The following is a 15,769-nucleotide window of genomic DNA, read 5'->3' on the forward strand; positions in this document are numbered from 1 at the left end:
ACTTTTTGTAACTTTGAATTTATGTTTCAGGTAACTTGAATTTAGAACTCTTTTGGGTGTTGATTTTTAGGTGGAAATATTTTACTTAAGTTTGCAAACAAAATAACTAAGACAGTCTGTACTTTGCTAGGAGAAATGTATAATACATGAAATATCTTATGGCACTTTTTTCAAGATGGGATGTTTTAGTTGCTCTCATATGTTGGCATGAATGAGTTTACGATGCTTCTGTAACACTGTGAGATGAAGGTTGTAGCTCACAGATGGTTTTGAGATCAGATATTGAAAACTACAACTGAAGCTGGAATTAATATTAACTAGATACCATAGTATTGTATGAAAACCCATGCTTCACCTGATCTGCACTTGCTAGGCGAGGAAAACTGTGTTATAGCACGTGTTCTTGAGGTCTGAAAGGCTCTGACAGATTTGAGATGTTAGCAAAACAGAAGTCCCAAATGATATGGACTTAGTGGGGAAGCTGTAAAATCAAGGCTTTCTTACCACATAACAGAAGAAGAAAAACATGACAACAAAATGTTGTTTTGTCCCTCCCTCCCCCAAGTAGATTAATTGACTGTAGCACTTTTACATGAAGCAAAACTTGTCTTTTGCTATTTAAATTGGTGGTTCTTTATTCCAGTCTTGGTTTCTTGTCACTTTAGATTTTTTCTCTGCTGAATGGCTGTAAGGATTCTCAAGTTATCTTGTATGTGTTTAAGCAGTGCTAGTCAGGGTTTGTACAAACATTTGATTCTGGTGTGATGTCTGCAGCTAAGCCTATGGATTCTCTGATCAGAAAGCCATAAGTTAACCTAGGGTAGAAAGTTGTGATCACTCTTTCTTTTTTAATGTAAGGCTACCTCTTGGCTAATGATACTCAGGGAGAGACTCCGCTAATACCTCCAGAAGTCATGGAATATTCCATTAAACATTCAGCTGAGGTTGACATCAATACCACACTTCAGATTCTGGGATCTCCAGGAGAAAAGGCTTCTTCCATCCCAGGGTACAACAGAACTGATTCTGTAATTAGGTAAGGATGCATCTTGTACTATTAAGTGTGTTAAATGCTTTTTCCGAAAAAAAAACCCTGAGAATGTGAGTGGACTTCTGTGAATGTGAAAAGTAAGCAATATGTAAACACTGAACATGGAAAAGGAAAGATTGATCTAATAGTCTTAACAGAAGTAATGAGTCAAAGTCTTGGAAATAAACAGAAACATTCTTTGTATTTCTACTGAAAACCCATCTTTGATCTTTTTGTTATAGAAAATCCTTAAAATTACTTATGTAAAATAAGTTGGCAGATCAAAATCTTTAGATAATATATACTCTAAAATTCATTCAGCATATGTACAGCCTAAGCAAACACTTTGCAGAGCATGAGTGAGCTTCTCTACTTTGAACAATAGTTACTGCCCAAGCTTGGCAATAGCAGCAAGATTGATCCTCAGGGCGTGAGGAATTGTTGTCAGTTACAGGAATTGTTGTCAGTTACATACACATCACTGTCAGCCAGTAAAAGAAGCAGGAGGGATTTCACTTCTCTTTTTGCAAGAAGGATGGTGCTCACAAAGGACTCCCCAGTTTGAATCCTCACACTTCAGAAGATTGCATTCTGCTCTTAGTTGGCATGGAGAAGTCTTGACTCAAGATTAGTTGTTGTGTACTTAAAAGTTGTCTTCTGGGAAGAATGTAGAAAAAGTGGATTTCATTAGCAAAGATGTATGTGCCTTGTGTTTAGAAGCTTGACTTGACTATTGCTTATTTATACTATTGGCCACTTCAAGAAGTGGCCACCAAATAGAATTTCTTGATGCAATGTCCGAGTGGTGGTGGGAGTAAAACCAGATCTAAATAAGGAGAGACTTGAAGCGCTCTGGCCTTAACTCTGAAGTGTCTTCAAGAAATACGCCCCGTCAGCTCCTAAATTGCCTATGCATTTTCCCACTCTTACAAAATTTAATTGACATGCTACAAAAGCTAGTATTTAATGTATTTTTATGTACTGATTGTATTAGTGCAATCACCTGGTGATTTACTGCTTCTATTTCCCTGCAGGAATGAAAAAGAGAAAAATAACTTGCCATTTCCATATTTGTTTTTTGGCATGTGTCACACTGCAAATGCTGCACAATTAGAACCCATTTGGCCACTAAACTTTATGGTGCAAGGAAGGGAAAAGCTGTTTTTCAAAAAAGCTTTTCAGGCACTCCCAAGTAGACCATTTGTCACAATGCTTGTAAGGATTCTTCGTTGCAGTAATTTTGATGTCAAGTATCACCTCTTTTAAAGCATAATTATTACTTTTTGGAGGATGTTTGCCTGTCTATCCTGTCTCTCTCTCTCTCCTTGCATACGCAAAACAATAATTTCAGGTGCATTTTACTTGATTAGAGTTGAAGTGTTTTGTATTATCCTGATCCTACTGTCATATTTTGCAAAAAATGAAAGTGTTTTTGGTAGTTGCATTGCTTCTCCAAAAACTGCTGTCAGCATCTTCATTGTATTTTAAATCTGCAGGTTGTTATCTGCTATTTTAAGAGTGTCAGAAGTAGAATCTAGAGCAATAAGGGCAAATCTCACGCACCTCCTGAGCCCCCAGATGGGCAAAGATATTGTATGGTTCCTCAAGCGCTGGGCAAAGACTTACCTCCTAGTAGATGAAAAGTTGTATGATCAGGTAAGGGTATAACTTTTATTAATTAAATTGTGAGTATTAGTAGTAATATTATCCTGTGAATGTAGATGTCAGTGTAGCTATTTAAAAGTGTAAGGCTAAAGTGTTTTCAGTTTTAAATAGGTTGTGATTAATTTTGGAATTTGTTTGAAAGTTGATGTTTTCTTCCATTTGCTAATTAGAAATATAAGTTTTTAGGGGACTCTTCTTGCACATTTTGCTGTAAATGTGATTTTTTTTTTTTTGGTAGCCATTGCCGTATCAGAATAACACAGTGCTCCTGGGCTGTGTAGTGAGTGAAACTCACTGACTGCTGTGATGTTGTAAATTGTGACTGTCCATCAGGTTTTACATTTCATCTCTAATACAGTGATTGCTCTTGATGATGATGATTTAGTGAGTAACCTGATTGTGATTCTGAGTTAGATATTTAACACCATCACAAGGTAGTATACATTAGCTAGTGTCATGCTACTTTCTCTCCTCATTCTCACTGTATATATCATGATTTCAACGGTGTGTTCTTTGTAAAGGGGAACTTCTTACCGTGCTTGGACAGCACTAATCATGATTAGAACTTGATCCTGATTTTGCTTATTGAACTAACTGTAATCCAGCTAGCTCACAGAGGCCACTCCTCCTGAGTGTCTCTAATTTTTGAGAAGTCTCCTCCTCTTCCCTTTATTTCCACTATTGAGGCAACTAAGAATACTAACACTTCAGGAGGCCTCTCCCTAACAACAATAGGTATTACATAGACTTGTAAATATTTGGATTGTATTATTCAGCTCATACATATAGCACAGCTGAGAATTTGTAAAGGTGTCAGTTGGGAAGGAATTGGAGGTCATGTTAGAAGGAGATCCATGTGAAAAACAATGTGAAGAAACAAAACAGAGTGCATAGGGAATGCACACATTTAGTTTCTGTTGACATGTGAAAGTGATTGAAACCTGTATTTAAACCGTATGCTCAGTCATGAGTTTTAAAGATAAAAGCATTAGTGGTGTGCTGACAGGAAGCTCCTGCACAATTACTACAAAGTCTTTGGATTTCACACTTGAGAAGCTTTCTTTAAAGGTAGGAGAACAGGCAATTTCAGTGAAGCATATTTTAATATGCCAGGACCAGAGTGTGACATCTTTCCTAAAAAATGTGTAAATTGAAGGAACCATCTATAGAAAGTAGATGCAGAAAAATTGAGGTGAAAATTAATTTTTACAAGATTCTATCTAGATCAAGAACCAGGTTTATTTCTAATGATTTTTACCACTGACTTTTGAGGAATTATGTCTTAAATTCATGAAAACACTTTTGGGAGGTAATTTTGGGATCTTTATTTTAATTATTAAAGCTTTTGAACATTCACTGGCTTTAAAAGCTAGACATAATCAAACCTGCTTTTGTAACGAGGTTGAAGCTTTTCTTTGTTTTAGATGTTGTGCTTAAAATCACCAGATAAATTTGGCAAAGATTTTTCTATTACAAGTATTCTTTGCCTTTGTATATGTAACATTTGTGTAATTTAAGTAGGAAAGAAGTGACAGCCTGAAAAAAATTTGCTGACAATGATTGCCATACACTTTGGCGTTCTGGCTTCTGTAAAACTCACTCATTTTAATGCTTTTCTTATAGATAAGTCTGCCATTTAGTACAGCATTTGGTGCTGATACAGAGGGTTCCCAGTGGATTGTGGGTTACCTTTTAGAAAAAGTGATCAGTAACCTGGCAGTGTGGAGTTCAGAGCAGGACCTTGCAAATGATACTGTACAACTGCTAGTAACGTTAGTGGAAAGGAGAGAGCGGTAAGTTGCTATACCTCTGGAAGTCAAAAAATTTCTTTTGCTTCCTTTAAAGTTTTTTGGCCAAAGTAATCCAGATATAGGGCACTTCATATTCATGTCTCTGTAAGTCAAATTACTTCAGTAGCATATTATAACTGAAAAAAACACAACAAACTTGTCTGACAAGCTGAGGAGTGAGACCTGTATTTGACAAAATATCACCTAATTTTTAATACTGTTTAGAAGTGCACTGTCATTCCCTTACTTCTGTGCCTCACTCTTAAACAGTAAGAAAGGAAAACTCTCTTGGTCTCCACTCTTATTGCAAAGATTTTTGTGTTGCTCTTAATTTTTGTTGATTAAGAGTTCAGATACTGGCTAAGCCAGTATAAAATGTGTTTTGTAAACCTATTTTTTTTAATACAGGGTTTTGTGGATTCAGACAAATTTCAAAAACTTCTCTTTGGTATTCCAAACTGTGAAGCAGGAAATTCTTGAATGTTTTATTTGTGTCAATTGACATGCAATTATACATGCAATCATATACTCACAGTTTACTGAAAGACTGTTCTGAAGTTAGAGGATTTTAAATGCTTGAGGGTTTTTCTTTTTTTTGAAAAAAACTTAAACCCCACAGGAGCTAGTTTTGGAATAAATTGCTTATTTTATTATGATGTAATGAGACTAAGCTTTTAATCCATGCAATATGTCCATTAACTCTGCGTCTGTATGTGAATAAAACTAAAGCACTTCCCTGCTTTTCTCCCATATGAATTGATCTATTTTCAGAGTATATACTTTAGAAATCTGAGAGCTGAGGCATTAGTAAGATGAAAATCAAAAGGCAATTTAGCCTCAGAATAAAGAAATTTTTAAAAAATAGCATCAAAACTTCTGGCAACTGCTAGAAATCTGATATGCTCTGTTCATACAATTTTGTGAAGTCTTTAATGAAATTGTTTTTCCCTCTTTTAGGGCAAACTTAGTTATTCAGTGTGAAAACTGGTGGAATTTAGCTAAACAGTTTGCAAGGCGAAGCCCTCCTCTTCACTATTTGTCTAGTTCTGTGCAGAGAACACTAATGAAAGCTTTAGTTCTAGGAGGTTTTGCTCATATGGATACAGAAACAAAGCAACAATACTGGACAGAGGTAAGCTATTTTGATTGTTCTATTACCTCCATTTAAGCAAGCAGTACAACAAGTTAGTTTAGGGAATTTTATAGTGACACAAAATCAATTTGTATAACATATGTTTGATATTTAATACTGTTGATTTTTAAAATTATTCTCTCTTTAAAGGTCAATGCTTGTATCTATTGTATCTAGAATACCTCAGCCTAAAGAGAAACCACTAACAATTAATTGGAGGATTTGTGAAGCAGACAGTAGAGCAATATGTTTGAAAAATACTATTATAGAAGATTAAAAATTTCCCTTGCACTGGGACATTTCTTCCTTTCTTTTAATTTTGTGGTGTTATTAACTACTCAGTTATCACTTAATGTTAATGACAGTAAGTAAAAAGCTAACGTGGAACATAATGAAGAACTAGTTTTGGAATAATTTGCTTATTTGACCAGCTCTCTGTGCCCTGGCTCCATTAAAGCTCAGATATTTAATACCAGAAAGGCTGGTGGTAGAGTCACTGAAAAGTACTGAAATGGCATCAGGAAGCACCACATGACTTTGTAAAGCATTGACCTTCTGAGAAAAACTTGCTTTTATTGGCAGAGCTACAAAATGAGTAATTTAAGATAAGACTGTAATGCACTAGAAATAATTGGGAAAAAAATTTAACTATTTTTATGGAGGTTTCTAAATTGTTTCCAAATACAGATGGATGACAAAAGTGATTTCGCTATTGAGAATCATATATGGCAAAGATAACTGTGGGCATTAATCTTAATGGTTTAATTAATTAACTGTAACCATTTTTTCCCCCTAATGCTGAATTTGAAGGGAATTAAATGCTTTGAGCCAGAGAAAGTCATTGTCATTTGTTTAAATGCTACCAAATAACCTAGAATATTTATGGAGATGCTTGTTTTGAAACCTGTCTGCGGGCCATGATGGACAATGAGAAGCACTACTTGCTACCACTTCTGCTTACATTAATGTGACAGAAAATAACAGAACCAAGCCATTGGAAACTGGAAGTGATTGATTCTTGTACTGCCATGCCAAAAGCAATGAGTTTGCTAAATTATTTAAACCTCACATCTCATATAATAGTATGTTTATCTTAATGTGATTTTTTTGAAAAATTTCAAGGTTCTTCAGCCACTTCAGCAGCGATTCTTGAATGTGATAAACCAAGAAAATTTTCAGCAGATCTGTCAGGAGGAGGAAGTGAAACAGGAAATCACTGCTACATTGGAAGCACTCTGTGGCATTGCTGAGGCTACCCAGATTGATAATGTAGCAATTCTCTTCAATTTCCTAATGGACTTCCTTAATAATTGCATTGGATTAATGGAAGTATACAAAAATACACCAGAGACTGTTAATCTCATAATAGAAGTCTTTGTTGAAGTTGCACATAAACAAATTTGCTATCTTGGAGAGGTAAATACAACCAGAAGGGGAAGGAGGCGGCAGAGTGTATGTGCATGTGTGTAAATGTGTATTCAGTGCTACTCCTTAAACAAAATAAAATGTAGTGATTTTTATAGAGAGAGACTATATGGACACATCTGTTAAGGAATTCCTTTGTTTTAAAATATACACTTGCAAGATTAAAAGCAGGACATTTAGACTGGTTTTTTTACCAATAAATTTAACCACAATTCATCACTAGTCTAACTGTATGCATGGGTGGCAGAAGAGGACAGACCATGTTGAGCACTTTTTTATAACAATATCAGACTTCTCTGAAGTCTGGTCTAGGAGAATTTGTAGCACTGTTTTATGTGGCAAGTGCATGCCATAGAGACACTGCTTTGGTCCTAGATAAAGCATTAATAGATCCCCAAAGGTTAACAGTTAAAATTTTGAGTTTGTGCATTGCACTTCATCTTTGCACTGTTGGCTAATTTTGTTTTCGCATCTGGAAGAGCTGCTGCCTATCCAAACTGGATATGCACAAACAGTGTATTGTGGCTCCAAACTTCTATAAGTGTGTCCTCAGGGGATTTTGTCGGTAATCTAGTTTGTGAGATTAGTGAGATGTCTGTCCCAAGCCACTCTTGTCTGGATTTTTGTTAAGGGTGAGGAATCAAGAAAAGTAATGTTTTTCTCTTTCAATCAGTAGCACATCAGTATATGGCTGTAAGTGTTCTTACTGTCTAAGGTGGTTGTTTCCTTGATGATTTTGTGTACAGTTGGTACAAAAGTGGTCATATAACTGAAATTACAACCTTTAAGTATTGTCTGCCAAGTAATGTCATCTTAAAACAAAGTGTGTCACTTCTAGCATATGAAAGTTTTCTTATTTTGTAACATTGTTTTATAGGCCAAAGCCATGAACTTGTATGAGGCCTGCCTAACTCTGCTCCAGGTGTATTCCAAGAATAATCTTGGTCGACAACGGATAGATGTTACAGCTGAAGAAGACCAGTACCAGGACCTCCTCCTTATTATGGAGCTTCTCACTAATCTTCTATCAAAAGAATTCATAGATTTCAGTGATACAGGTATTAAGGAATTGCTAATTGATGAACCACAAGTTGTTTTCTAAACTGTAAGAACCATTTTGGAGCTTGTATTCAGTCTATATAAAATGAAAGCTGACATTTAGGTTTGACTAGATCAGAATGTGGAAATTGCTATTTAATGTAGCAAAGAAAGGACTTTTCACAATATTCTAACATCTGAAATTATTATTGCTGTCATAAAATAAATAGGGGATGTATGAAACAACTTGAAATCTGAATGTTGCAAGCCATCTGAACATGTTGTACCAGCAGTTTTATAACAAAAAGTACATAGAGCAGTTGGAGTAGTAAAGTAGTGCAAGAGGGCAGTAGTAGACTCTTAGTACAGGATTCAACTTTTGTGAAATGTTGAGCTCATTAAAATTCCATCATGTGAGGGTCTTCTGTATTCCTCTTTCACAGAACATGGTTTGTGGGTGTAGTGAAGGATTCCTTCTGTTATCCCAGCCTGTTACTTTCTTACATGTATGTGCCACTTAAAATTGGCAGTTGTCCTGAGTATGTTCTTCCAGTTAGCTGTGGTGCTTTTGAATAAGCCAAAATACAATTGCATGGTTTATATCTCACCATGTCCTACACATTTGCATATATAACAACCCAGGCAGATTCAGTTTGCTACAAAGTGTGTTTTGATATTAATTTCTTTTCTGAGGTACATCTTGAAAGAGAGAACCTTGTACTCCAAAATTCAGTACATCATTTTATTTTTTCATCATGTGTGCACAGCACAAGTACAGAACCAGATTTAGACTTTGTCCATTGAATGGATAACCCAATGCTATGTAAAGTATTTGCTTTGAGGTCTGGATGTTTGTTATGTAGAAAACACTGTAATACTTATATGAAACTAAGTAATGTGAATAAAACCTAGATGAAATGCCCAGAGATAAAATGTTTTACAAGTTTGCTACATACTGCTGCTGACTCAATGCAGGAATAATAAAAGTAAGGTCACTGCCAGTTGAAGGGAAATGTAGGCCTTAACCTGTAGCTAGAGAAAACTTGGCAGCATCCAAACTGCAGAACTTTCTATATTAGCTCTCACATTTTTTTCTCCTTCTGTTTACAAAAGTTATGAAAGCATATGTAAATATATAATACATGTATTAAAAGTATAAAAATGCAGTGATATTTTACTCACTATCTGTTTAAGTGTGTAGGCATGAAGCAGCAATCACTAGAAACAAATGCAATGTTTTGTAATGGAAGGGAGCCCTCAGAGTATCTGAAGTGTTCTGGTTTAGCATGCCATCTGGTACAAGTGATTATGAAATGCTTGGTCCTAATGAATATAAATATAGAGTGATGTGACAGCCTCCACTCACTAAGTTTCTATTTTAATACTGTGCCTCATGGTTTTGTTTGGAGAGAGAGAACTAGTCCTAAATTTAAAAATGTCTGTATTATAAAGAAATGGGACTGCTCCTTCAGTATGTTTAATCCTCCTTTTATACAAAGTATTTTTTGTCTTTTCTGCAGATGAAGTATTTCGAGGACATGAGCCTGGGCAAGTTACAAATAGATCTGTATCAGCAGCAGATGTTGTCTTATATGGGGTTAATCTAGTTCTGCCTCTAATGTCACAAGATTTGCTGAAGGTAAGTATATTTTTACATGGAGCTGCTAGAATATGAAAGCTTTGTAATAATGAATACCCAGAATACGTTCCTATATGCATTCTACCTTCATAGTTGAATTTTCTAGACTTTATAAATGTAAATAGCTGCTCCATAGTTCTAGATACTCTTTGAAAAGAAATACTGTAGCTGAGAAATTGTATATCTGAAGGTCCTAAGCAAAAGTTTTCTTCTAAAAGCAAGTCTGAGCAGATCAACAGTGAAACCAGAAATGTGGCTCACGGAGTCCTTCATCTGATAGTGTCAGAAATGTGACAAGAAGCATAAACAGTGATCTTAGTTAAAAGTAACTATTTATTTTCACAATGCAGATGGCTTTTGATTGTACTAATCTGCAACTCGTCGGTAGAACAGTAAAATATGAAACGATGGGACAGCAGCATTTCACTGGGTTGCACTGTGTTCATGTTTTACTTTGAACCAGGGGAACCCTTCTGAAGGGTGTCTCAGCTGTCCCCTCTTCACATGCCTTCTCATCCGGTAGCACTCGCTGAGCGCAAGGGCTGCATCCATTTTAGATCCAGCCAGGGCGAGGGATGTACCCTGGGAGCCCCTTGATTGTGCTCCAATGCTCATGAGGCTTTTACCCCACAGGACTAGATTTGTTCATGTCTGAAGGAAAACTCCTTTAATTTGTATAGAGCAGATACCAGACTGCCACCATCCACTGTTTACTAATCTTCTTTTATTGTACCACAGTGTTTGCATTTATATAAAGTTGTAGCCATTCTAATGACTCAAGTTTCTTACTAAAATTGTCTTTTCTTCAGTGCAAAGCATCAGTCCTGTCTCTTTGTACAGCTGAAAATTATGCCAGAATATTTATGTGATTGACTCTAAAAATACCATCTTTTTCTTTTGACAGTTTCCATCCCTGTGTAATCAATATTACAAATTAATCACTTTCATATGTGAGATATTCCCTGAGAAAATTCCACAACTTCCAGAGGACCTCTTTAAGAGCCTAATGTACTCACTGGAGTTAGGGATGTCATCGTATCCTTTATAGAGCCTGGGAATGTTTAAAAAAATAATCTAAGTTGCTTTTATAAGGACCTGTTAAAAATACAATTTTTTTCTTTTTCTATCAATATCTGCATCTATAATTATATATCAGTAATTGACTCTTACTCTGGTCTCTGGGGATTGAGATTTTCACTGTAGTGTCGATTGAGATTCCAGCATTAACAGAATTGCCTTTGACTGTGGTGCTCGGGTGCAGCCTTTAAGTAGCTTAGCATGTAAGTTTTTTCTGGCAGCCATTCCTGCCTCCTCCATTACTTCATTTCAGAGTGTGTAACTTCATAAGCCTTCAGCTGGTATCTCAAAGCCATTCCTGAATTAGTCTCTCAGCTGGTAATACAAAACATTGCTGCTGTTCTACTGGGCTGGCTCCAGAGCATTTCCTGTCAGGGTGCCAATGGGCTCTCCCTCTCATAATGGGAGTACCATTTTCACTAATCTGTGGCACGTGTCAGAAACAGATGAGCTTGACCATAAGGGACTCTTTCTGAAAATGTTATGTCAGAGAGGGTCATGTTACCTTAGGGCATGTAGCTAATAAAAGAAGGTAATGAAGTTGGAATCCTTTTTCCCCCCTTTTTCTAGTGTTTTTTTAATTTGATTTTTTTTTTTAAATAGCAACTTCATAGTGAAAAGAAACCTTGAAACATACAAGCATTTCAGGTATTTTCTAGTGTCACAACTGGTTAGTTTGACCACAACTTATTGAAATCTGACTTCAATTCTTTAACGCCCATTATCAGAATGAGCTCAGAGGTTTGCCAGCTCTGTCTGGAGGCTGTAACACCATTAGCAGAACAGTGTGCAAAAGCACAAGAAACAGATTCAACCCTTTTTCTAGCAACAAGGCACTTTCTTAAGGTAAGGCATCTATGTTTCATATTGCTTTGGCTTTTTGCATAAAAGTAGCATCCAGAGGCCAAATAGTGATCATATTCAGATTAATCAGAATCATACATATAGCAAGAAACAGTCTGTTACGTGTAAAAAAAAAAAAGTGTCAGTTTAAGAAGAAAGAGGGAATGAAGAACTGAAGATAATGGACTAGAGTACAAAAGAGAATGGAGGCATAGAGGGAAGCAATCCCTTATTGCCGGTAAATTAAAGACCTGAGCCTTTCAGAATACAATTTATATATCCATGCTCTGCACATTAAGCTTTGAACTGATTGACAGTTTTAACAGTTACTGTGGAAGCTGTGAAAAGAAAGTTTCCAGAATTCTGTAAACTGGAGGCTGGGTAGAGTACTAAAAGAACAGGCATGAAAAAGAGCATAGCTGGGAACTAGAAAGGAAATGCTGTCATTTATTCATTGTATCTAATGAATTATGCATTTTCTTAATTCAATATCCCATTCAGTACTTTCCTTTTAGGACCATCCACTTTAATGAATTTTGGAGTGACATGGTAGCAACCAGGTTCCTATTAACTGGCAACAAAGTAACTGTGGAATTTATGTGCTTTTCTTCTGATTTTGTATAGACTTCAGTTTTAGTTAAGAGTTAATCCTTTTCTTACCAAACTTATATTGGGACTTCTGAGGATTTCTCGCTAAAAGCGTCCATCAGACAAGCTGAGACAATTAGAAACCTTAATAATTTTGTCTTTATGTATATTCTAAGTTAACGTAGCTTTGTGCCTTATTCTAAATTTCCACTTAAAATTATAATATTACACTCTAATATGTTCCCTGTTTGACTTGCTGTGAGCTATAGGAGTCTCCAAAACTTGAGGAAAAGTTCCGTATTTTATTCTGGGAGAGCAAAGGCTTTTTTCATAATTTCTCTGGCATATCTGCAGCTTTTGGAGAAAAATTCAAGAGATGCCATGTTTCTCTGAAGCACAGCAGGTTCCAGTGCTTTGAGATGTTAATTTATGCTGTTTAGCCAAGACTTGACTTCTAAAAGAACTTGGCTTCCAAATTACTGGTACCTAAATTTAAAAAAAAAAAAAGGTGGCAACAAAGCAAACAACAACCTTGGATGTTTGTAAATACATGTTCATTGTTATTATCAGAAGTGAAGATGAGCTTCAGTAGCAAGTGTTGGTAAAATAGAAAGTTAAGTTTACACTTCCACAACTACTTCTCTTTTGTGATTTCAGATGGTTTTCGATATGCTGGTACTTCAGAAGCACAATACAGAAATGACAACTGCAGCAGGTGAAGCATTCTACACATTAGTGTGTTTGCATCAGGTATGGCATTCAGACACACCCTGAAAAGAAGTAATTTATTAAAGGAGGGTTATTTCTTGTGCTCCTGGTAAATCATGTAATCATTTGGGTTGGAACTGGGGACCCTCAGGAGGTCTGCCTGTTTCAGCTGCAGGTCTTCTCATTTGTCCTTGTTGAGTTTCATGACTTTCCTGTCAGCTCATTGCTCTAGCCTGAGTAAGTGTCTCTAAATGTCAGTCCTGCCCTTGAATGCACTGGCTGCACTCCCCAGTTTGGTTTCATCCCCTGACTTGAGAAGAGTGTATTTCCCCTCCTCCTCCAGGTCACTGACTAAAGTATTTAGCAGGACAAGGTCCAGATGAGAGCTCTCAGTGCCACTTGGAACCAGCTTCCAGGTGGAATATGAGCCATTAGCCTCAATCCTTTATAGGCTGATGGTACAGGTGTAGTTTTTTACACATATAGTAGTTGGCCCATTTACCCATTTAGAGAATAAAATTTCAGCTTGGTTGCAAGGGTGCAGTACACAACTGCTAAAGACTTACTTCAGACATCCACTGCACTCTTCTTATCCATAGATGTAGTCATTTTGTCCAAGAAAACAGGTTGGTAAAGCATGATTTACCCTGGGTAAATCCCCACTGGCTGTTCTCAGAATCACAGAATATCCTGAGTTGGCAGGGACCCATGAGGATCATCAAGTCCAGCTCCTGGCCCTGCACAGTACATCGCCAAGAGTCACACAATGTGCCTGAGAGCATTGTCCAAACTCTCCTTTTGAACTCTGTCAGGCTTGCTGCTGTGACCACTTCCCTGGGGAGCCTGTTCCAGTGCCCAGCCATCCTCTGGGTGAAGAACCTTTTCCTATTACTCATCATAAACCTCCTCTACACAATTTCAGGACATTCCCTTGGGTCCTGTGGCTTTCACATACCCAGAGAGAACTTCCAGGAGTACTTGCTTCATTATTTTCTTAGTCATTTGACGATTATGAGAGAGCAGCCAGTAATGAATGACATGAGCCAGCTTTCTGAACCCCTGGATAGATTCTGTCAGGTCTTACGAGCTTGCATGCATCAAGATTTCTCAAGAGATCCCTGGGTTGATCCTCTTTACTATGCATAGTTACTCTCCTCCTTGAACCCTGCCTGTAGCCAAAAAAAGGTCTGGAAAAACCTGTTAGTGAAGACCGAAGCAAGAGAAAGCATTGATTATTTCAGCCTTACCTCTTGTCTACTATCATTGAATCATCTATTCCATTCAGCAGTAGAACCCATATTTTCCCTGTTCCTTCTTTCACTCTTAAAGTACTGGTAGAAGCTGCTTTTGGTGTCTTTTATGTCCTTTGCTAAATTCAGCTTTAGCTGAAATTAATTTTTCTGTCATTGTTCTTGTCCAAATGATGTTTCTGCTTCTGTTTCCTGCATGTGTTGCCCTTGTACTGGAGTTCAGTCATTAAGTCCCTGCTTAGCTGAATCAGTGTCCTCATTGTTTTCCTCAGTATCTGGACAGACCATTCTTGTGCTTGGAAGAGGCTGTTCTTAAAGACCTGTCAGTTCTCTTGAGCTCTTTTTGTCTTTAGAGCTCACTCCCACAGGATCTCACCCACCAGTCTTGAATTGACATCTGCTCTCATGATGTCCAGGTTCTGTACTTGGCTGCCCTCTTTCCTTGCTTTCCTGGGAATCCTTAACTCCACTATTTAATGATAATTGAAAGGCTGGCATTAATTACCACATCCCTGACCAGCTCTTACTAGCTGTGAATAGCAGATGGAAAATCACACCCCTGGGTAGCCCATCTGGTATTTGAGCAAATGTCAGGGAGATAATCTCTTGTAAGTCTGATCTGGAAACTTCCTCAAGTTGCTTAAAGATGACTCAGTCCACTAAAAGCCCTGTTCTGGGGATTTGTAACAAGATCCCACCATGGTGTCATCTTTACTGCTTCTCCTCTGATCATGATCCATTAGCAGTCACCTAGATTGCTGCCCAGTCTGTAGAAAACCATCTTTAATTTGAGCTGCCTTTTCACAGAAATGTCAGTCTTCCGTCATCTTCTTCCCCAAAGAGCTCTAACAAGCTTCTGTCTGTCCCTTGGAACACTCCCGTTATGCCACCTGTCCCACCACATATCAGTGCCTGCAGTGATGTTGCAGCTCTGAAGCTGCACATGGAGCTCTAGCTCCTTGTTTCTAAAGCTGAACACACTTCTACACAGGCATTTCAGGTTGCCCTCCTTTCAGCCTAATTTCATCGTTCCTGATGAGCACTTTTAAGCCCATCACACTTTTTTGTTTTCTTAATACTCTTGGTCTCTGTCTCTTTACTTATCTACAAGTTGTTACCACCATCCCTCAACATGCCCTTTTAAAGCCCTTCCTGCTGGGTTGGCAAGCCTTTGGCAAAGGTAGTCCTAAGCCACTTTGTCCTATGGATCCTCTCTCTTGTAAGCAGTCTTTATCCCTCAAAGAGAGACTTGTGAATATGTTAGAGAAAAGGACCCTGTGATATCACCCACAGGGAGCAAATTCTTGCTATGTCTACCCTCACCCAGCTCCTCATGGGTAGAATGGAGGGAACTGCCATTCTGGCTCCTGTGTCCTTCACTCTTACTTCCAGAGCTCAGTCCCTTTGGACTTTCTTCAGGTGTGTGCCCCTTGGCAGTGTCCTTCTAGTCATGTTTGACATGTTTCTCTGTCTTTTGTTTCTGTCTAAATAAGGATGAGAGTAAGTAGGAAGCTCTTAGAAAGGAATCTAAGCTCTCTGTCCCAGGGAAGGGACCCTAGAAAATGGAGAACCTATGGGAGGAGA

The 15,769-nt window shown here is 37.5% G+C and overlaps 1 protein-coding gene across 4 annotated transcripts in view; it reads left to right on the forward strand.

Annotated features, from left to right (window-relative positions):
- XPO4 (exportin 4) overlaps positions 1–15,769 on the forward strand; it is an 81,831-nt gene that overhangs the window by 57,432 nt on the left and 8,630 nt on the right. For 2 of the 4 annotated variants that reach the window (XM_085063153.1, XM_085063128.1), the window contains 10 exons: positions 859–1,036; positions 2,527–2,686; positions 4,319–4,488; positions 5,443–5,617; positions 6,740–7,033; positions 7,920–8,100; positions 9,601–9,719; positions 10,624–10,754; positions 11,525–11,642; positions 12,885–12,977. In XM_085063153.1, the coding sequence (XP_084919279.1) occupies positions 859–1,036; positions 2,527–2,686; positions 4,319–4,488; positions 5,443–5,617; positions 6,740–7,033; positions 7,920–8,100; positions 9,601–9,719; positions 10,624–10,754; positions 11,525–11,642; positions 12,885–12,977 (1,619 nt within the window). The remainder of the gene's footprint in view (positions 1–858; positions 1,037–2,526; positions 2,687–4,318; positions 4,489–5,442; positions 5,618–6,739; positions 7,034–7,919; positions 8,101–9,600; positions 9,720–10,623; positions 10,755–11,524; positions 11,643–12,884; positions 12,978–15,769) is intronic. The other 2 variants (XM_085063135.1, XM_085063144.1) reach the window with 2 other exon arrangements.

The sequence above is a fragment of the Lichenostomus cassidix genome, chromosome 1 (genome assembly GCF_008360975.1).
Source record: "Lichenostomus cassidix isolate B80296 chromosome 1, HeHo_3.0, whole genome shotgun sequence".
NCBI classification, from domain to species: Eukaryota; Metazoa; Chordata; class Aves; order Passeriformes; family Meliphagidae; genus Lichenostomus; species Lichenostomus cassidix.